General features: G+C 40.9%; 1 protein-coding gene across 7 annotated transcripts in view; it reads right to left on the reverse strand.

The window, feature by feature from the left end:
- Positions 1-22,398, reverse strand: part of LOC121638221 (teneurin-3-like) — a 226,750-nt gene that overhangs the window by 7,601 nt on the left and 196,751 nt on the right. For all 7 annotated transcript variants that reach the window (XM_041982854.1, XM_041982853.1, XM_041982851.1 and 4 more), the window contains 18 exons: positions 18,402-18,556; positions 11,435-11,536; positions 11,182-11,355; positions 10,853-10,912; positions 10,556-10,718; positions 9,753-9,891; positions 9,553-9,658; positions 9,260-9,402; positions 8,692-8,870; positions 7,527-7,631; positions 6,090-6,220; positions 3,967-4,136; positions 3,663-3,789; positions 2,648-2,845; positions 2,470-2,529; positions 1,444-1,788; positions 529-773; positions 262-443 (listed from right to left, as the gene is read on the reverse strand). In XM_041982854.1, the coding sequence (XP_041838788.1) occupies positions 262-443; positions 529-773; positions 1,444-1,788; positions 2,470-2,529; positions 2,648-2,845; positions 3,663-3,789; positions 3,967-4,136; positions 6,090-6,220; positions 7,527-7,631; positions 8,692-8,870; positions 9,260-9,402; positions 9,553-9,658; positions 9,753-9,891; positions 10,556-10,718; positions 10,853-10,912; positions 11,182-11,355; positions 11,435-11,536; positions 18,402-18,556 (2,784 nt within the window). The remainder of the gene's footprint in view (positions 1-261; positions 444-528; positions 774-1,443; positions 1,789-2,469; positions 2,530-2,647; positions 2,846-3,662; positions 3,790-3,966; positions 4,137-6,089; positions 6,221-7,526; positions 7,632-8,691; positions 8,871-9,259; positions 9,403-9,552; positions 9,659-9,752; positions 9,892-10,555; positions 10,719-10,852; positions 10,913-11,181; positions 11,356-11,434; positions 11,537-18,401; positions 18,557-22,398) is intronic.

Below are 22,398 nucleotides of genomic sequence, written 5' to 3' on the forward strand. Positions count from 1 at the left end.
GGGAGGGAGGGGGAGGAGGAGGCTGTGCTGGGCAGACACAGAGACGACCAGAACAGTGAAGTTTGTGCAAAATGGAGACAACTGATGCTGTGGAAGCGTTAAAAATTTTAATGCAATTAATTAATTACATAAATTAGTTAACGCTGTTAACAAGTTATTTTTGACTGACTAATTGTAAAGTAAAACGCTTGACATGCTTGGAATGGTCAAATCTTAAATAAAAAGCAGAAATAATTTAATTTGTGAATGTCAGCTTCCCACCTTTGGAGTTGTATTCAAATATTTCGGCTCCTCTCTGTCTCAAGAATCCATCTTCATCCAGCCTGTACTGAACATCTCCCAAACGGGTGATTCTGTCCCTCAGATCGTAGCGTAGCGGCGTTAACCGGCCGCTGTTTCCCGGGTTCAGCAGGTGCAGGTTTCCGTTCAGGTCATAATTATACCTGGAGGACCAAAAATCATCATAATTACCTATAACTGCTGGTATAGATGAAGAAGTTTTCAGTTCAAGTAAATGAGCCGACCTACCTCCACATCAGCTTCTCGTTGAGGTAGACCGTTTGCAGCTGTCCATCAACATCATACTCATAACCATATTTGGTTGTGTTGGCAAACGGTCCTATCTTGATCTCACGCTTGGTGACCCGGCCCATGTTGTCATACTGAATGGTGATCCAGTACATCAGAGACCTGAAGATCTCATACTGGATCTCCTTGATGCGGCCGTGCTGGTCAAAGTGTTTAGTGTAGGTCATCACTGCCGTTGATATGATCTGAGACAAGCAGGGACATGTGCAGGAAATCAGTCACATTTTACAGCAATTGCTTTTCTTTAGGAGAAGAATCTAGAAAATGCAGAGATGACACTGCGGCTTCTTTACAACTCACTGAGCACAAGCACTCAGAGCACAGACCTCTGCCAAGCCACTGTAATTCTTTTTTTTTCCCCCAATCATTGTGACCATCTTTTTTGAGTTAGAAGCTTTTATGGCAAAATCATTCTTATCTTCCCATAGTAAAGAATCCTTTAAAAAAGATTCCTGGATCTAGGTAGCAATCTGGATCACCACCAAAATCACTTGTTCCTTAATTCCATTTCCGAGATTTCCTGAAAGTTTCTACAAAAACGGCCATAACCTTTAAAATAAAATTTTTAAAAAGTCAAATAAACCTAAACACAATGAAAAATAAGATAATTATATTTATGACAAGGATCTCACTAGTGAAAGCATAAACCAAGCATGGTTTCAGCAAGGAGTGGGGGAGGGGGTCCATGCCATCTTAGTATTTGCATGATGGGGGTCCTCAACGAAAATGCGTAATGTGTCTATAAACAAGGACACAGATACCAACAGAAAAAAATGCTCCATCAAGCTGATGGAGCTTTACCAGTTTTGTCTGGTCAGTTTACCAACATCAACGATCAGATTATCCAAGTCTTACCTGATTGATATCATAATAGATAACTCCAAACTTCCCAAACTGCTCCACTTTCCCAGATATGTCATCAAACTGATAGAGATCGATTGGCAGTGGAGTCTCATTGATGACGGCCTGCATGCTGGTGACCCTGAAGCTGTTGTCGTAGGTGTAGTCAAAGCGTGCGTTCACCATCCCATCCTCGCTGAAGCGAAATATTTGCCGGTCGACTAGTGGGCCGATCTGCCGGTAACGAATGGAGCAGATGAAGCCTTCGCTTTGCAAGTTGACGGTTTTAAGGACGCCTGCAGTCTCATCGTATGTGAAACTGACTCGTGTTGAGTCATAAAGGATCTCCGCCAGCTTGTTCTGATGACACAAACACAACAAATCCATATATTTACAGGAACACCCTTTGGGTCATATATATATATATATATATATATTAGGGCTGTCAAATGATAAAACATTTTAATCAGATTAATCACAATTTACAAATTAATTAATCATTAATCACCATTTGTGACTATTACTGTATTCTATCAACAGAAAAAGATGATCACTTAGTTGCATAATCTGTTCAGTATACATAAAATCAAGACCTTAAAAATATTTTTCCTTTGTGCCAACCTTTTCCTGGCCAGTACCCCTGCCTGGTCCCCCATTTAAGTTTTCAAGACCCGACCCTGCATAGCTGAAGTTTAAATAATTTCTACCACCAGTCAACTACTTTGTTAGAGAAGGCTCCTGCTCTGGCTTGTGTCTCAGAACCTGTGAATAACTTCTCTCACAACACTTATGGGCCATAAATTATCAGACTTGTGTCTCCACCATCTGCACAGCACCAATGATTTAGAGAAGACATCTCCTTGCTTCCTTTTGCTGTTTAACTCTCATTAGATATCTTAACCTGATCTATCTTCATAGATGTGTGTGTATATATAGATAGAATACACACCTACATTTTCATACAGTAACAAATTAATAGTACCTTTTAATAATAGCTTCAGTCATTTTGAATTTACAAAGTTGTTTGTAAAAAATAAATACCTGTCTGCGATATTTGTACAGTATCCGCCGTCCGGTACCTAGGTGGGCAATTCTGAAGAGCTGCAAAAGGAAAAAGACATGAATGATGATAAAATTGCATCAGATTATCTGCTACTGATCAAAACAAACAAGCACTCAGATTTTTCACAAAGAAGGATCCGGTCTGGTGGACACACACCTGTCCATCTTCAGAGTAGTCCACAGTAACTGAAGCATTGCTTTCTGGGGGGTTGTATATGTTTCTGTAGTATCCCACGGATCTTATGGTCTGCATGGTATGTCGAGCCACGCTAGGCATGGTGACCGCCGACAGACGGTCCCCCGAGTCATAGTCAAAGATGTACTGATGCTGACTGTGCAGCAGCAAGACCATGGACTGAGAGAGGACAGAGGATACCAAGATGGACAAAATACTGTCAGAACAGCTGAAGAAGGAAAAAAAAAGCTTTTTATATCAGGACATGATAAAGAGTTAGGGTTCAGTTCAGGTTTATGGTACACACATAGTACATTGTGTTATTTATTTATGCAGAAAGAAAGTGTCCCAAATGAAAAGAGGATGCTGACTTGTCGGAGTACTGGAAAGACCTGCATTTTTCACATCCAGCCTAAAGGCTACCAAGATAGCCTTTTATCAGAACAATGTCCGCAATGCTCCCAACACACGACAACTGTTCATGGTGTTTAACTCTCTTCTATCTCCACCACCTGCTCAGCCACCCAGTGTGTTGACTGCAGAAATGTTTGCTTCCCACTTGACTGAAAAGGTCGCTACCATCAGTAACCAATTCACTGAGCCTGACCAACTCAGCCTAACCAAACCAGCTACTGGTGCCTCACTCTGCTCCTTCCGCTCTCTAAATGAGGACAAAGTCTCTAAACTTCTTGTCAACTCAAAACCCACGACCTGTCCTCTTGATCCTGTCCCATCCGACATCCTGCAGATCATTTGACCTACAATCAGATCTGCAGTCAAAGTATGTACTGAAACTGATTATGGCAGAAAAAGCTGCTGCAGAGAAGTTGTTTATAAAGTGGTCTAACTTGTGACTCTACTGATCTAACTATACCTTAGAGGAATTGCCTTAGTCAGACTACTGTCAGTAGAGAAAGAGCAGATGGAGCTGTTCAATAACATTTAGATGAATATAACACAGAGCATTACTGATAAAGGCTGAAGTTTCATCATCTACCTTATCTAGATAAGTGTAGCTCCATATCTTTCCATCAGCAAAGACTCTGGAAATGATCCTTCCTTGACTGTCGTACTCCCACCTCTCTGTGGTCGGACCCCTCTGCAGGCCTGTCACCTGACCTGTGCTGCATAAACACACAAACATACAGTCATGTTGTCCAAGGACATCACATCCACATCTAAAAATGTTCTTAAAAATAATGTCCTCTTCCCTAATCTTGAGCTCATTTTAAAATGTTAAGATACATTTTGGGACATTCAGATGGTTCTGGCCTTTGTAGTTTAAAACATGCTGTACTTACCTGGAGTATGTCAGGTTAACTAACAGCAGCTTGCTGCTGGGAACCCAGAGAGTAGGATGGCCTTGGGTGTCATAGATGATCTTGAGCAGGAACTTCCTGTGGTCATCATAAATTTTCTCTGTTCGCAACGTTCGGTCATAATCCACAGACAGTAGGTTTCGTCCATTTACCTTAAAGTGAGAAGATATAAACAAAAATGGATAAAAATCATACTGATGTTTGATGGGCTGAATTATTAAATTCGTCTTACTGAGGGGAGACCGCCCACTTTATCAGCTTCACCTTTTCAACTTCCTGTTAACACAAATATCTAATCAGCCAATCACATGGCAGCAACTCAACACATCTAGTCATGACGACATGGTCAAGACAACTTGCTGAAGTTCAAACTGTGAGTTTATCACTTTTAGTGTTTTATACTACTTTTAGTTCAGAGACAGAAATCAAGGAGTCATGTTTGTGCAGAATCGGGGGGGGGGGGGAGTGCTACGTGTGTGTATAAGCATGTTTTTTTTTTTTTTTTTCTTTTTATGTAGTCACTTTTGATGAGTGCAAAGGCTCGTTTTGTTTTTAATATGCATAAATTGATTTTTTTCATGTGAAGCACTTTGTGTTGCCCCAGCATCTTTGTCCATTTTGGGCCTCTTAGTACCAACGTCAACGTGGCCTGGTTTAACATAACGATGAGTTAACCTTACCAACGGCCTCCACAGTCACCAGTTCTCAGTCCAGTAGAACAGCTTTGGGATGTGGTGGAACGGGAGGTTCTCATCATGGATGCAACCGACAAACCTGCAGCAACTGTGTGACGCTGTCTTGTTAATATGGAGCAAAATCTCTACTGTTTTGTGGTCTCTCTGAGTTCAGGTGTCCACATTAAAGGTAAGTTTTCAACATGAAAATACTAATTAAACTCCTCACTCTGGATTTTGGTCTCTATAAGCCCAACCTGAAAACCTGATGTCAGTGCTGGTGCTGCTGTAACACCGGTTCCCCTGGAGCAGTTTCAGTTTCACTTGTTAAAAAGTTTGGCATGGCAGGAATACACTGCATAACAAGAGGTGAAGAGCTGTCCTCAGGATGTTGGAGAAGGAAAGTGTAGCCTCCTAACTCACTTAAGGTGGGAAGAGAAAAATGTAGGATGACAATTATTCTGCAACTCCGTTTAACGGCTCTAACTCCTCAGAAATGGTTTTAGTCAGGCCACCACAAACTAGGCTGGCATATTCCAGGTGGAAGGCCTGCTCTTTTTGCCACACAGAGATGATAAATCCTGGGTCTAACTTTAGAGAGTATGTTGTGTGCATGGGATTCCTAAAACAGATCTGATGAGTTCTGAACTCCAAGCAGATGTGGAGACTCTACGATGCAACGACCCAGAATCAGGCACGACAGAAGTCAACAAACACAACATGAATATCCGTCTTGGGGTTGCTGTTAAGTGCTTCACGCCAGTATTGTAGAAGGTGGATTAGAGCACATATTTAACCAACACAGCTAACCAATAAGAACTGACGATGGTCAACAGCAAATATCTGACCCGATCGATCGATTAAAGTTGGGTAGCTCCAATCCACCTCTGTCTTTAGTCTATTGTAAAGTGTTTAGACTGACATGTGATGGTTTGTTTTTCCATAGAAATGTGGATATATGTTAGTCCAGTGACTTAAACCAACTGGAGGATGGTTTAGTGGGTATCGTTGAAAACAGGTAGTTTACTTTAGATAAAACCATCATTTTAATGGTGGTGAGAGATCATCCTCTATTGTTTTGAGTAGCAGGACATAATTTAGCTTTGTTAGTTCTGATAACCTGGGGAAAATGTTTATGACTAAATATGTAATGTTTCCAGACTGTGTTGTAGTATTGTAGTAAAAACCGGCCAAGGGCGCCCAGAGCCCAGAGCCCCAAGAGCCCGGAAGCAACACCCTCCCAAAGCCCATTTTAAAGCAGAGAGCAGCACCACGCCCAGGAGGACCAGGCTTGTTTAAACAAAGATTTTCTGATAAATAACACCTTTTTCCTGAAGACTGTAAAAGTTTTGTTTATCTTTGGATTTGTTTAGGCTCCTCCTCCTGCGGGTATCTGAACGCCGTCTCCTTCAGGTGGACAACACAACTCACCCTCAGCTTTCTCCCAAAGACAATAACTTTTCCTCGCGTCTGCTCCTTCCTGAACCTCCATTCCACCAGGTTCTGGCCATTCTCTCCTGGTAAGGTCATGTTGCGTCGGGCAGCGGTGGGGTTAGCAGCACCTTGATGGATAGAAAAGAGGAAGCAGAAACTCAGCTGTGTTTTAATCATAAATAAAACTGATCAGGGACACACAGAGAGCCCTTCAGAGCATTTATAGACATCTTTGGATGTCCTAAGGACCTGTTTACATGACAGCGTTTCAAAGAAAAACACTAAACTTTTTCCTTTGAGTATTTGAAAAAAGTTGCATTAGCACGACAGTGAAATGAAAACTGTCGCAGTGCAGGGAAAACACAAATAAACACACAAGTAGTGTGCATGCCAGGCCTCTAGTGGGGAGAGAAACTTAGCACCGACACACCAAGGTGTGCACCACATCCTCATAAGACCACGAAACACAACAACAGAAGTGTTACATGACAACCGCTAGTTATCTACATGTGACCTCTGCGTCTTCGTTGATGTTCTCCCAGAAACAGGTTTCACTTCAACAGACCAAATAAATTAAGAAGATGCAACAGCACAGACTTACACTGAGTGTAAGACGCCATCGTAGTGAAAAGATTCCAGTTCCAGTAGAGTAAAAAAACAGCTTTTATATCTGACATCATCTCAGTTAGATCAGAAACTATTTCATAAAATTATTGTCGCACCAAACTAAATTAAACTAGACAGAAACTGAAATGAATAAGTTTGGATCATTACAAATTTATACTGATTTTATATAATTCATATTTAATGTAAATATAAATTAAATACATCTCATTTAAATAAATAAAACAATAATGAAATTGATTTAATATTTAATCTGAATCTGAATTTAAATATAAATAAAAAAAATAAATTAAGTTAAATTTTGATTTAATTTATTACTACTAAAAATGATGCTTTTCTCCTGGGGATTAATGAAGTATATATTATCCATTCATTTAACGTCATTATAATTAATTGAATTTGGACTGAACTTGTTGAATTTCTCTGTATGATGCTGAGATAAAACTACATATGTACATAAACTGAATAAAAGCAAATGTAAATCTGACATCAATGTGAAACAAACATGAATGAATCAGGTTTTTATCCTGAGGCAACAATTAGTGTTGAAGCTTTTATTTATAAGGTGATTTTATACAATAATTAATGCAAATCTGTGTTTACAGAGTGGGAAATCACATTGTGCCGATTAGAATAATTAAATCTTCTATATCTTACGATTTCTAAAAGAAATGTTTAAACATGGTTTATGAGTAAAATATGTGTAAAGCAGCAGAAAGTGTTGGCATGACAGAAAAACAGGGAACACGTGAACATGCTAGACGAATGTGACATGAAACTGGTTTGATGGTGGTCTGTTATAGGACGTACCTGCCAGTATGTGCGGCTCAGTCTGGTAGTGTGTGTCCATCCCGTTGGCGTAGATGACCCTCAGAGAGCGGTCGTTGCCCACCTGGTAGCTGTTACGAAGCTGATCTGTAAGGGAAGACAAATGATACCAGACTATTTTATTTAAAAAGTGAGAGAATATACTGTAGATACTAGGATTACAATTTTTAATCAGATTAATCACAGTTTACAAATAAATTCATCATGATTAATCTCCATTTGCAACTACTCCTGAAATTTACCCATTTTTACTGCAAGCTACAAATATTCAGCGTTAACTGATTTTCCCTTGGGTAAACATCAGATGTCCAAGGGTCAGTAAATGCAGCATGTATGTATTTCTATCTGCATCATCTCTACCATGTTCTAGATCATAAAGCAGAATTCATACATCATCATCTCCCCAATCGTCTCCACATGATCGCATGGTGATAAATTCTGTCATAAAACCACCAGAAGTTAACTCATGAAGTTAAACAGCTGATTTTGATGAAGAAACTGATAAAACTGATGATCTGGATTAAAACAAAAAGGTCCCATTCGTGCCTCGCTTTTCCTGGACCCCCTTCAAACCTTTTCTAGACCCACCCCTGCATAGCTGAAGTATAAATCCTTTCTTCCACCTGTCAGCTACTGTGCTAGAGAAGGTCCTGCCAAGAACCATATCCTGACTAAATCTCTCAACTTATTTTAGTGCAATAGACGCCGGCTTCTGGGACTGTCAGCAATGTTTGTTTTTCTCATTGCTGTTTGAGGTTTTGACAGTTTTACTATTGTAACTATATTATTAAGTATTAGCGCAACCATTATTCTCATTATAATTGTCTAAAGGAGATAAAAAATGCTAATAAATTGTCTATGATAAACAATAAACAGTTTTTTTCTTAGTGTGAACTTTAAAGGGTTAAAACTGCATCAGAGTTTATTTCTTTCTCTGCCTGAAAATCTGTATTTTCTACTAAGATGTAAAGTTTCAGAGCAAAATGTTTCAAAAACCCAACACAGACTCCAGCAGAAACAGAGAAACTAGAATAATAATAAATAAATGTGGCAGAGATGAGGAGCTGTGTCATCGTCCCCTTTTAAAGTTTAGTTTTTTAAGTTGCACATGGTGTGTTAGCTTTCTCTTCTACACACACCACCTTACCCTGGACCAGAGTGTAGAAGGAGTCTATGGATGACAGATTTGTTGTTATGGAAACGTCCTCATCCCTCCCCGATGTCTCAATGTCCACGGCAACAGCTCCAGATGACATGTCGCCATGGAGATTTGTGACCACGCCAGTGGGGAAGGTCACGTTGGTCAGACGCCCTTCGCTGTCGTAGCTACAAGGACGGTTAGAACGCAGCATCAGTTCCCATCACTGTTGTACCTTTCATGTTACTAGTGAAAAATACTTCAATGTACAGAAAACACACACACACACACAGCAATGTGTACTATCTTTAGATAAATGTACTGAAGAGGTCATACCGGATCTATCCAGTTTTCATTAAATGATTTTATTAATAAATCATTTCAGTCAAATTCACTTTTAATTTGATTTAGTTATTTAGAAACAAGTATAAATGGACAAAAATAATTCCAGTGGTTAATAAATGTGTAGCTGAGTGTCCTCCCACATGTCCTCCCAGTGCCTCATCATCATCATCATCATAATCATCATAATCATAATCATCATCATCATCATCATCATCATCATCATGCTGCTTACTCATAAAAGGTGGTCCAGCCAATCTGGATGCTCTTTGTAGCCAACAAGCCACTGTTGCCATGGTAAGTGAATAAGACCAGCTCCTGACCTTGAGCTGTGAGGGTCTTCAGACCTCCGTTGGTCCCGATGGTCAGCCAGATCACCTACACATCAATCAAAGACACACACAGCGCGGTTCTTCCACTACTTCCTGTGAATTCTGATGTGGTTCAGCAACTAGCTAAAAGCTCCTGAAATGTTCCGATTAACAAGCCACTTCTGAGCTGAGCTGGAGGAACGTCTGCGGATCTCACCTGGTTGTCAGGGGCAACCACACGCACAGGCATCCTGTTTGTGTCTCTGCGGATGCGAAGAGTATTCCCGCTGCTGTCCGTCACCGCCGTAACGTCCTCCTCATTGCTGCAGGTGAAGGAATAAGAGCAGAAGAAGTGGACTGAGTTTTAATAGAAGGAGGAAAATGTAAAGAAAGAAGAAAACGTGGACAGAAACCAACCTGTAGCTGAAGTTATATTTATAGTCTCCAGTAACCAGAGACATGGTAAACTGGTGAGTCCCATTTGCATCAAACACGTAGAGTTCCTGAGAGACTGCAGAAGCCACTTCGAAGGAGCTGGGACCAGAAGCCAAAGATCCTGAAGATGGACAGATTTATCTTTATTATTTACTCTGTTTTCTACTGCAGTCTGCTGTCCTTTGTCTATAACTGCTTATTGCAACACTGGGTCACCTATCCCAGCTCGCATCAGGTAAAAAGTGTGTGCTAACTACACCTCGGTACCCATCACAGCTTCTCATGCACTGTTTGATCACTGTTGGAGAATATTCATCCCTGTTCATCGTTTTCTAAGTGAACATGCGTGAGGTAAGCGACCCTAACCTGTAGATACTACTACAGTGAATATGGATCTATTAATAGTATAGAGAAAATGGATGATTGGAGGTCATCTTTCAGAGAAATTCCCCACTCAGCATCAGTAGAGAGGTGGTGGACAGAGTGTGATCCATCAAAGTCTGAGGACTCTGTATAACTGAGGACCTCCAGCCTGGTCAGGAGGTTTTTTTCCAGTTTGTATTTCCTCATTTAAGCTGCGAGAAACTCACCATGTGTAAACATTAACATCTAGAGTGGAAGCTCCAGCATTTTCTTCTTGCAGATCGTGTCTGCCACCTGGTGGCCATCAGCTCACACTGCAGCTACTTCTGACCGACTCTAGATCTGTGTGGAGCTTCTTATTGTTGTTCTGCTTCAACATGAAACCAGCAGCATCTGTTTCTGCATGCCCTGATCATACAAACCAGTGGGCGGCTGGTTGCGTCGTATGGCTCGGATCCGGATATTTCCCAAATCAGCCACATACAGCGTCCCGTCTGGAGACACCACCAGAGAGGACGGACAGTTAAGCCGGGCGTCTTTAGCATAGCCGTCTCCTGCTTGATAGCAGTCACAGTTGGCATCATTCTGCAGGACCGAGGAGCAAAGACGGAAGAAAAATGTGTTATTTAATCAAGATCATTGTTTGGTTGATATAAAATCATTTTGCAATCATAAACCAATAAACGACAGAAGGCCGTGGAGCAGCTGAGGCGTCGTACCTTGCAGTCACAGTCAGATGATGCTCCAGCTAAGTGGGTAATTTCTCCATCCGTGGACACCTAGTAGGAAAACAAATCAAAGGTATGAAGGTTACAACAAAACAACAGCCTGACATTTACAGAGAGGAAGAAAAAAATCTAGAAACAATTCACTCATTGAATCACTGCCCCTACATCTGGGGCCGAACCTAGAGGCCACCCTCACAATCTCTGTAACTAAAGAAGGGACATCTCTACCAGTAAACAGAGCTGGTAGTGGTCATCAGACACGACGCTGCTCCAGCTGCTGCTGCAGGAAATTCAGCTGGTAATCAGGAAGAGCATCTAACCTGACGAATACGGTGAATTTTCTTCTCATCTGTCTCTGCGATGTAGAGGACACCACTGTAGGACAAGGTGATGGCTGTAGCCCCCTCCAGCATGGTCTGCACTGCCCTCTTGCCCAGAGCGTATTCTATACCGGGGACCTGGCAGTGCATGGGACGACCCGCCACGATCCGAACCTGGACACACACGATACAGCTGAGACTGGACCGTGCCCCCCGCCCCTATCGGTGATGCTGTCAGTGGTAAATACCGTACCTGTCTGTTCTCAGTGATCTGCAGCACCACGTTGTTGTCTAGGACATAGATGGAGTTATCCATGGGGTTGATGGCCAGGTCAGTGGGCCACTCCAAACGCACCTGGATGTAGAGACAGCTGATTACTCCCCTGATTCTCATACACGGAGCACTTCCTGTTCAGCTCTCTTCATGTTTGGACTTGTGGGCCTGACATGTTGCTGCTGCTTCAAGGGAAGTGTGTGTTCCCATCTATGTAAATGTATCTGTTATAAGCAGTGTTGGGCACGTTACTTTGAAAAAGTAATTAGTTGCAGTTACTAGTTACTTCTCCCAAAAAGTAACTGAGTTAGTAACTGAGTTACTCCACTATAAAAATAACTAGTTACCAGGGAAAGTAACTATTTCATTACTTTTTTAAAGTTTAAAAATGTCAAAGAAGTTTGATTTTTTTCAGAACAGGTTTCACAGGCCAGGTGCATAGAGTAGAACAGCAAAGACTGGTACCTGAACAGAGGTTTTAATATTTATTGCACCTCAAAAGACCACAACTGGTACAACTGTACTTCAAGAATTTTCTTCATCATTTCCACCTCGAAAACGCCGTCTTTCCCTGAGACTCCGGACTCGCCATCTCTGATTTTTTGTGTGTGTGCTTCTATGTGCTGGGTTTGTGTGTAAACATCCGCCCACCTGGTGTCTCTGATTGGCTTATAAAATTTTCCTCCAATCATCATTACTTAATCGCTTACCCCTGTTTTCACTACAGGGGAAAACACACACACATTTGGAGCTCCTGTGTCTGTGAGCCAAGCTAGCGTTAAACCAAGTGGGACGACCACTTCGTAGCTTCACTCAGTAACTTGTAGTAACGGCATTTTGGTAATGGTAACGGCGTTGTAACGATAGAAAAAGTAATTAATTAGATTACTCGTTACTAAAAAAGGCAACGGCGTTAGTAACGGCGTTTATTTTAACTCCGTTATTCCCATCACTGGTTATAAGAAAAGCAGGAACCTCCAACGAGGACTCACTTGACCCTCTGGACTAAAGGTCTGCAGTTTGTTTTCTTTATTTATCTAAATTAACTTAATGGAAACAGCATAATTTCTGTAGGAATACCCAACACCCACATCTCTAAATGAGGCAGCATCCATCTTGGTGTGAACAATAGAGTAGCTGAGTACGGCTGGAAAACTCAGAGCACAAATCTAACGGCAATGAGAGAAATAAATTCTGTTTTACAACCTTTTCTCTGCACAGAAATATTTTTTATTTTAGCCTGATTTCCTACTCAGACTCATGAGTGTCACAACAAGTAGAAGTCTCCACCGATTCATGACACGTGATTCATTTTCCTTTTTCTATATTTAATGTTAAGAAATACTAAAAAAAGAAACAGCAGAACAACCCAGGAAAGAGTTGTCAGCACACAGCACACAGGACTGGCTGCAGCTGCTGTCACAGAGCTTTGCTTCCAGCAGAGTTTCACTGATGTTCTGTTGACCTACAGGCTGCCCTGGACTGGTTCTGGTCATCTTCCTGGTAGGACGGGACTGCTCTGGGTGACCCCCCCGCTAATGAGCCACTGATTTTTGTGTTTCTGTCCTCTGTTCTGATTTTATTTTTCTTTAGAAAACTTTATTCAGTTTTGTGATGGACTCCTAGGAGGCCACACACATTGAGCCCGGTCTGGTAACCTTTTTCTTTATTTTAGTTAATTCAGTACACTTATTTGTAATACTTACCATTTCTTTTATATTTCACGTTTTCATTAGCAGGTTTGGCTCGGGTGGTTAACTAATTGAGTGCACACTTTTAGTTGACTCATTCTTGTCACCTTGTTAATTTGGTTTACTTTCAGTTAAAATGTATTTTCTTTGAGTTGCCAGTTCCTGGGGAAGTTGCTGTGTGTGGGAGGCCCAAGCCTGATAAGGACCAGAGTCCCAGCTGAGGTGGATCCTCCTGACGAGGCTGCAGCCTAATTGGACTCTTCCATTGCACAAGAGAATAGTGGGAGAGGGGTTCAGGTTTTCTACTGTTTTGTATTACTTTATTTGTTATTCTTTATGTCGAATTATGATTATTTAGATTTCTGTTTCCCTAATAGGTTAGTCTAAATTACTGTTAAATTTGTTGTGAATTAAGTTTATCTAAGTTAGCTGGAGATAGTTATTTGATGTTTTCCCTCTTGTGTCAAATTGGTCTGATCAGCCAGTATATAGTTTCCCTTGTGTGCTACTTTGTTGGGGCAGTTAGTTTTCAGTTCCTTATGTTGATGGTCTGTTTATTTGACCCCTTTTATGGGCCCAGAACTTTTACTTTGGAATTTGTATTTTTGTTATTTTTTTTGTAAAATTAAATGTAAAAATACTTTTTCTTAAAAAGAAAACCTCCTGTGCTCTCTTCTTCCTTGGCCTCAGTCCCTCACAAGTTTAATTATTTATTATAATCAGATGTTGAGATAAATGTGTCTCCTGATGGGCCACGTTAAGACAAAATGAGGGATTGTCCTGGTTTGGTCCCAGTGCACACTGGAGCAGGGTGAGTTTGGTTGTTGCTGCAGTGTCCAGGGTTAGGCGGTTAATTCTCTTTTTCATTCCACAGTAATTTTTTAAGCAGTATAAACAGACGGTATCTTCAATTATCCACCCGTATAAAAATAGAATTTATGGACAGGCTACAGAAATTAGGAGGGCTTTTTCTTCCTGATTCATGCTCATACTAGTAGGCTGTAAATGTTAATGTCCCCCCGTGGTTGAAAGACTGGAAAGTGAAGCTCCCGCATGGCTGCAGATGAAATGGCTACCTGTCAGCCTTACTCCCCGTCTGCCCTTCTTTGTGAAACCTTGCCATCAGCAGTTAAGTGTTACATATCCTGAGACAATTTTAAAAATGTTTAGACATCCAGAATATCTCCATTCACTCACCTTTAATTAATAATCACCTCCTTCAGCCTTCCCTTTTAAAGTATTTAAATATGGCATGACAAGGATATGAAGGATCTTAATATTTATAACACATTTTCTAGCTTTGAGCAATCAAAGAAACTTGGTTTATATAGGACTCAATTCTTTCGCTATTTACAGATTAGAGACTGTTCAGAAGAACTTTCCTAACGTCCCATCTCTTCCTCCGCCAACCACTCTGGACTCTTTTCTGTGTGTTAATAAGTTAAGTAAAGGCAGAATATTTACTCTAATATAATGGATAAGTTTGATCCCTGTGGGAGATGGATTTGGTTTTTTTTTTTTACTCAGATGAGGTTTGGGAAGCAGGTCTGAAAGCCTCCTGAATGTTGCTCCATATGCACAAGACTAGAACTGACAGCCAGCTAAAACGACCACCATCTTTCAGTTATTGAAGGTCATCCACTTCTCTTTCCTGCTGGCCAGAAGAGTAATTCTATTAAAATGGAAAGATGCAACCCCTCCGTCACAGTGGATAAAGAATATGATGCAAAACTTAAAACTGAAAAAATCCTACGTGAAGGCTTCAGGGATAAATTTAGCAAGACCTGGGACCCGCTGATAACTTATGTGACTAAGTTACCTGGACTGGAATAAAGCGTTTATGATTTGTCCTCCTCTTCCACTCAGTTGACCTCTGGTGTGCCACAGGGATCCATTCTGGGGCCTGTGCTCTTCTCATTTTACATGTTGCCTTTAGGGCTGATTATTAAACGCCATAATCTGTCTTTTCATCTGAATGCAGATGACCTGCAAATCTATCTGCCAGTCACTCCAAATTCTCTACTTCATTTAAACGCCACTGATGTCTGCTTAAGGACATTAAACACTGACTCTCTCAAAACTCCCTCCAGCTAAAAAATGACAAAACAAAATGGATTTAGTTTGATCCCTCTAATAAGCCAGACACCACTGTTCCCAGTCTAGGTCTTTCAGCCCCCACTTCAATCAGGTGGTAAAAATCTGGGGGTAAAACTGGACTGTTGCTTGAAATTGGACAGATGACTTGATGCTGTTGTGAAAACAAGTTTCTTTCAGCTTCATCTGTTGTCCAAAGTAAAGCCTTTCCTCAGCCTCTGTGGTCTGGAGGAGGCCATCCATGCCTCGGTGAGCTTCAGACTTGACTACTGCAAGGCTTTATAGGCTGGGATCAGTCAATCCTGCATCTCCTGTTTACAGCTTGTACAAAGTTCTGCTGCTTGCTCCTAACCGGCACTCGGATCATTTCCCTTCCATGCTGGTAGCTCGGCACTGGCTCCCGGCTCAGTTCAGGATCCAGTAGAAATGGTTGCTGTTTGCTTTTAAAGCACTGACTGGCTTCGCACCTCCTTACGTATCAGAGCTGTTGAAAATCCTCCAGCCCAGCTGAGCTTTACGTTCTGCTGGTCAGTATCTGTTAGAGGAGCCTCGGTCCAGGTGCAAGCGATGCGGAATTGGTCCTTTTCAGTGGCAGGTCCAACATTTTTGAATACTGAAGACCTGTTTATTTTAAAAGGCCTTTGGCTTGTAGTACTTTGTTTAATGTGTTTTTTACTTTCGGTACTTTCCGTGTGATCGGTTAGTGTTACCACTTTCTGATATATTTCCTTTTTTATGGTGCTAGGCACCTTGGTCAGCTTGAGTGTTGCTGTAAGGTGCTATAGAAATTAACTGTGACTGATCATCTCAGTAGAGTCTGCTCTATTTTAGTTAATCATACTTTGATGCAAGTGTGTTTATGTTTTTGTCTTTCGCTTCATGTGTGTTACACTACATTCTGGTTTTGTCTTATAAAAATTCAAAATAAACATGTTTTTTTTTTTTTTTTTAAGCATCTCTTCTTTGGTTTGAAGGTGTTTTGGAGTTCATGAGATGAGATGAGGTAAGTATTGCCACCTCAGGAAGCAGCTCGAGGTTGCTCAGTCAGGCTGCAGAGATGCATCACTTCAGACCACATGAAGACGAGGAGTGAGTGCTTAGTCATTGTTATTCCTGGTCAGTCTTGGTTAAGTAATAAGATGGAAAATTGCAGTAGTCGTGTACTGATAAGAGTCGTGCAAAATCATTAAAATGATTTGTTATTGCTTCAGATTTTGTTACTTCATGATTTTGATTTTCTAATAAATGCACCAAGGAAAATGTGTCTATAACAGGCCTTTCTACATATATAATAGGCTCCTACTAAAAACTGCTGGGTGTTATTAGGTGAATGTTGGCTGATAATAAAGCTGTTCTGGTACCAGGTTTGGTCATTAGAATAATTTTGTCTGAGGAGAGGAGTCAGCCTCAGCTGACAGTTCCTGGAAACCTGCTGGGTTCACTTCTTTTACTGATGTTGGAAAGTTAGAAAGAAAAGCACAGTGATTTAGAGACAGCAGCATGAGCCTGACAGTCTGGAAAAACAGAACTAGTATTTTCAGCAGTGAAAGACGGATTTGTCAGAGGAAGGATCTGTTGCCTGTTGTGTTGCTTGTTTTTAGCGGAAAAGATCTTAAAATAAGTTCTCTTTGCATGAAAGTGTGGCTTAAGTAGGATGTTGGTGGGATGGGAAGCACTCTGCATGGATGTGCACGGAGTTAATCTGGACTTTTGGTGTCTACCAAGGAGAGTATGGAGCTGAGACCAAATGGCCTGTTTGGGATTAAAAAGATCCTGATTCTCAATATGTTTCTGGGTTCAGACTTTTCCTTTACACAAAGGGTTAGCTGGCACCAGCTAAAAAACTGCCAAACAGAACTGGTAAACAGATTTCAGCTCTTATCTTTGGATCCAGGCAAAACTGACCAAATCTGTACTGAAAAAACTGAGCTAAAATAAGTTATCACAACTTCTGACCACAGAAATGTGACTTAAATTAGTCAATAAACGTGTAGAAAGCACCGTTTTTCTGTAATGAGTCCCTGAGGAGACTGGATCAGTCTCCTTTCAGTTGAAGATTGATTCAGTTTCTGTGATGTTGGACCAGTTTCCTCCATCAGTAAGAATAAAGAACTGTTCTTCATTTGAGGATACACCATCTTGCCCTCATCTAGGAAACACTCTTAGCTTCATCCTAAATTCGCTGTGATTGTGAATAAAATAAAAACCATCAGTAATCCCGCTTGAATGGATCAGCTGGGGAGATTTCAGCCTTTATGACCCTACTGATCTGGATGAATATTCAGACTCTGACGAGCACGGCTGTCTTAGAAAGCGGAAGAATGTGTGATCATTGTGAAAAACATAGTGGTTCATAGCTTCTCGCCAGGCTTGCTGAGGAGCAGGACCACCGACTGGTCGGACCTGCTTTCTACGTGTTCAGCTGCTCTGTGGCTGAAAATGAAGCTCTAATTTTAGGGTTCAGGGAGAAGGCCAGTGGTAATCTGCCTGGGCCACGATTTTTAAACTCTGTATTGTCCCAATAAGAGCCGATGAGCTGCTCTTTGCTCTGCTTTGCAACATTACAAGTAAAATCCAGTGTTGCAGAAAATGTTTTAATCCCACATCCTGGTGGAGTAAAGGTCTGAGCCAATCTGGGGATTTCTCATTAATTACTCTGCTTTGTTTCCCCCATGACTTATTTGCTTAAAGCAGCGTTGTCCAAATCCTGTCCTGGAGGGTTGGAGTCTCCTGAACAGTTTGTCCTCAGATTCAGCATGAGCCCGTTAATGACCTGAATATCTGAGCCAGGTGAGCAGGGAAACATCTAAAACCTGCAGCGTGGATTTAAAGAATTTTCGTTTAGTTTTTTTCTGTTTAGTTTTGTTTTCTTACAGGAACATTTGGGAATATATGGAAGAAAGAAGTCGCTGCTGATACGTTTACATCTGGACTGTTGGGGCCCTGCTGATAGGTGAGCATCTTGTACAAACGTTGAAAGGAACAGTGTTGTTTCAGTTCTACGTTTTTTAATCTGAACTTTGTTATCTTCTCACTCCTGCTGTGGTCTCTAGTTGTTAAATTGATTTGGATCTGTCCATTCCAGCAGCAGACTGCAGGTTAAACCACTTGGACAACGGCTTACTGGCCACACTGAAACTGGAGTAACTGCTCTGTGTTACCTGTCTTATGTGCATGCTGGTATCGCAGGTTAAAGGTCGTGCGGAAGTCAGGTCATTGCTCCCCAGCACTGTGGAGATGATTCCATTACGATCCACCTTCCTGATCATCGTACCATCCACAAAGTAGATCAGTCCATTCTTATCAACAGCAATCCCTGTGGGAAGAGAGAAACAGGGAATCACCTCAAAAGGCAGCCAACTGAGAGAAAAATGTTTACACTCACCGTCCACCTGTTAAACTCCTGTTAACTCTAATATATAATCAGCCAATCACATGGCAGCTACTCAGTACTTTTAGTTGTGCTGATATGGTGAAGAGGACTTGTTGAAGTTTAAACAGAATGTTTTTTTTCTATTTGTCCTGTCCAGCATGGCAGCAGCAGAATGATGGTCTGGCTGCTGTGTGCCAAACAAACTTACTTTATACATTGGGGGGGGGGGTTACCATAATCCTGGACTATTTTTATTTATTAATTTATTTTTTTCAGACAACATGCCAAGAAACACAAAAAATCAACAAAGATCAACCCTGCTAAGGCTAAAGATGAGGAAGAGCAAAGTGCTACATCGGAGACACCGAGCATGGATGCCATGAATCTAAAGGCTCAATGGAACCAGGTATTGTTAAAGCCCTAGACAGAATAACCTTACCAAGGTAAGTGACGCCAAGATTTCCACTGTCCTGGAAGCCATTTAAGAATAGACCTTGCAGCTACAGGTGGTCGCCACCCAAGTGGGTTAAGCGAAGAAACGAAGGCAAAACAAGTGCATCATATGTGTGAGCACATAGATGTTCTCAACAACCTCGTCCACAGGTGAAATATATATATATAGTTGGCTACCCGGAGGCTCAGAAGGCTCAGATTTAGTGCAATTCCAAACGAGGGACCGAGAATATCATTTAAAGGGGCAATAAGTGGCAATTCATCATTTCTAGATTGAAGGAGTTAAAAATTGGTTATGTGAAGAACTCGAGGTGAAATTTCATCTAGAGAATAGCATGACGTCACACACCATCTCTCTGTGTTAATCTCCAGCTCCGTGTTTACCAGCCAGGAAAAAAATGTCGCACAATCGCTAGCAGAATCTCTTCTCAAAACCCTACAATCTCCTGAGTGTTTGGACCCCATTTTAAATCAATGAGAGATTGACAAGCCCCGCCCCTTCGAAGTTCCCACGTATGGTCATGTGACTTTTGGCATGTTGAATCAATGCTCAGAGACAATGCTCTCAAAACTTCAGTGTCACATGCTCGACACGTGGTCGACCAGATTGGCTCGAGCATAACATCCCTCGCTCCAGCCCAGTAACTTGTGCTTCCTTTTTTGTGGCTTCCACAGTTTTTTGGACTTCGCACTGTTTGCTGGATTGGATTTGGATTCTGGACCAAGCTTGTTGTTTCCTGGTTTGATGGATGGAAGGAAACACCAGACCTCTTGGAGTTCCTTGTATGGATCAGAGTAACTGAGCCCTATTAACTCTAGTTCTCATTTCAGTAATCACCTGTTCTCTGGTGAAGATACAAGAATTTTCTCACTTCTGTTGGTACGTTCTTTCACTGTCATTCGTTCAGTTTTCTCATGTCTGTTCTCTTATGTCCACAGAAGAGCCAGCTGCCAAGGACCAGATATACCTTTGTAGAGACACCTATCCGAGCACAATAAATTCTTTTTTATCCAGTCCTAAAGTCTCTGATCTTTTGTGGGTCCTCTCTGCTGAACAATCACAAAAAAGTTAATAAATGACACCTTGAAAGAATTTTATTGTAGACTGTATGCATCTGAACAACCATGTTGAGAAAGCCTTTGGTCAGGTAGAATGGGTTTTTGTTATGCTTTAAATAAATTTGGTCTTGAGGATAATTTCATTTGCCGCGCAAGTATAAATCCGCCTATAGCGGAGGCCATAAGGATGACACCTGCTATACGGGGTCTGCAACTTGGTCAGAGCACAAGTCTGCATGCAGACAATGTTATCTCTAATCCAGAGACATCAATACCAGCTCTTCTTAACAATATTGATCTATCTAGCAAATTTTCTGGGTATAAAATTAATTTGGCTAAGTCCAAAGCCATGCCACTTGGAAGCCTCAATTCGATACAATAACCTTCTTTTCCCTCTAAGTGGTCTCCTGCAGGTTTTGTATATTTAGGTGCATTCATAACTCCTAAATTTCAGCAAATGTATGAAGCCAGTTTTGTTCCCTTGTTCGAGAAGGTGAGGCAGGATTTGGAGTGATGGAACTCTTTTCCAGTCTCCTGGCTAGGATGTATGTCCTTGGTTAATTTAAGATTATTATATCACGTCCAAATAATCCCGGTCATATTTGTAAATAGGGTGATAAAAGACCTGAATGGCTGGCTAAGTTCTTTTATATGCAGTAAGCGCTGAACATAGCTAGCCTACACTGCAGCTGCCAGGTTCTGTAGGGGGTCTAGACTTACTGACTTAGCAGAACACAACGGCTATGTACTCACATGAGGTATATTTATGACTGGGTCGTAAACAACTTAAATTCTATTTGGTTGGGTGTTGAAGCTCCCCTTTCAAGGTATCCACTAAGGGACTTACTGTTTTTTAAGAAATTTAAAAATATTAGACTGAGTTGTAATAATCCACTTTGGCTTAATACAGTTAAGGCCTGGCGATTAGTATGTCAACTTGAGTTCACATCTGTTTTGACCCCTATTGTGAATAATCCTGACTTCCGGCCTGGGATGGTTGATACAGGTTTTTAACAGGGGAGGGATAATGATGTTCTGAGGTTGAGGGACAAATTCTCTGATAATGTGGTTATGACATTTTAACATATGATGAATTATTCTATCCCCAGGCATGAGTTTTTTCCTAATTTGCAGATAAGGCATTTTGTCTTACACAGTACTGCCTTTGTTGAGAACCAAGCTCTCCTGTTAAGAAATTATTATTTTTAACAGATAAAGAGATATTTGTAAGTTTATTGTATGAAACTAAATTGTTTATGCCCTCAGTTAAGTTGCAGAAGCTTAAGGCACATTAGAGAAGGAGCTAAACTTTATAATTGTGGATGAAGAATGGAAGGATGTCTGGAGACATGCTAAGTCAATTTTCAATCAGTTTCAATTTGCAATCATGTCCAAGCAATACAGTTAAAAATTATACACAGAATGCACATCTCCCTCAACCGCAGACATTATTTCAATCCTACTCGCTCACCCATGTGCCTTAAATGAAAGACAGAAGCCTGCACCCTAACTCATTACTTTTGGTCATGTCAAAAACTGCAAATGTATTGGTCTAATGTATTATCTTTAATGGAGAAGATATTTGGTTTAAAACTGGAGATGGACCCTGCATCTCTTATATTGGACCTCCCAAGTCAACATTTAACATAAAACATAATAAGAGGCTTTACTGTATTCTTACTTATGGAGCGAGGAAGAATATTTTTTATTAATGGACAATGGAAAGGTAGCAACTGTTAAAAACTGGCAGGGAGTAGTGTTTGATCTCGTGCCATTAGAATACCTTACATGTATATTACATTTAAAAACAGACCAGTTCTATGAAGTCTGGGAACCATATTTGAACTATGCAGAGTCTGGCTTCTCTAATATAATGTTGCAGGGATTTTCTTTACAGTCAAACCAAATATTGTACTTTTTTTTACTGTAACCCCAAATATTATTTATAAAGATCTGAGCCGACGGTTTTGTTTTTATTTTTGTTCTTTTTATAATTTGTTGTGTTCTGTTTGTTTGTTTGTTTGTCTGCTTGTATTGATTCTCATTCCTGTGGATCATTTAATGTATCCACCCTTTACTTGTAAAAGTAAAATATTAATACAAATATTGTTTAAAAAAATACAGTTATTTACTGTGTTACCCAAGTCCCCTAGAAGACACAGTGTGGGGTTTGCAGGAATATTACATTTAAACTATGTTGACAGGTCTTCACAAACCTAAATCCAGAACCTGCGGACAGGTGTGCAGGACCACGAGGCATGGAAGTTGTCAGT

Source organism: Melanotaenia boesemani, chromosome 4 (genome assembly GCF_017639745.1).
Source record: "Melanotaenia boesemani isolate fMelBoe1 chromosome 4, fMelBoe1.pri, whole genome shotgun sequence".
Classification (NCBI taxonomy): domain Eukaryota; kingdom Metazoa; phylum Chordata; class Actinopteri; order Atheriniformes; family Melanotaeniidae; genus Melanotaenia; species Melanotaenia boesemani.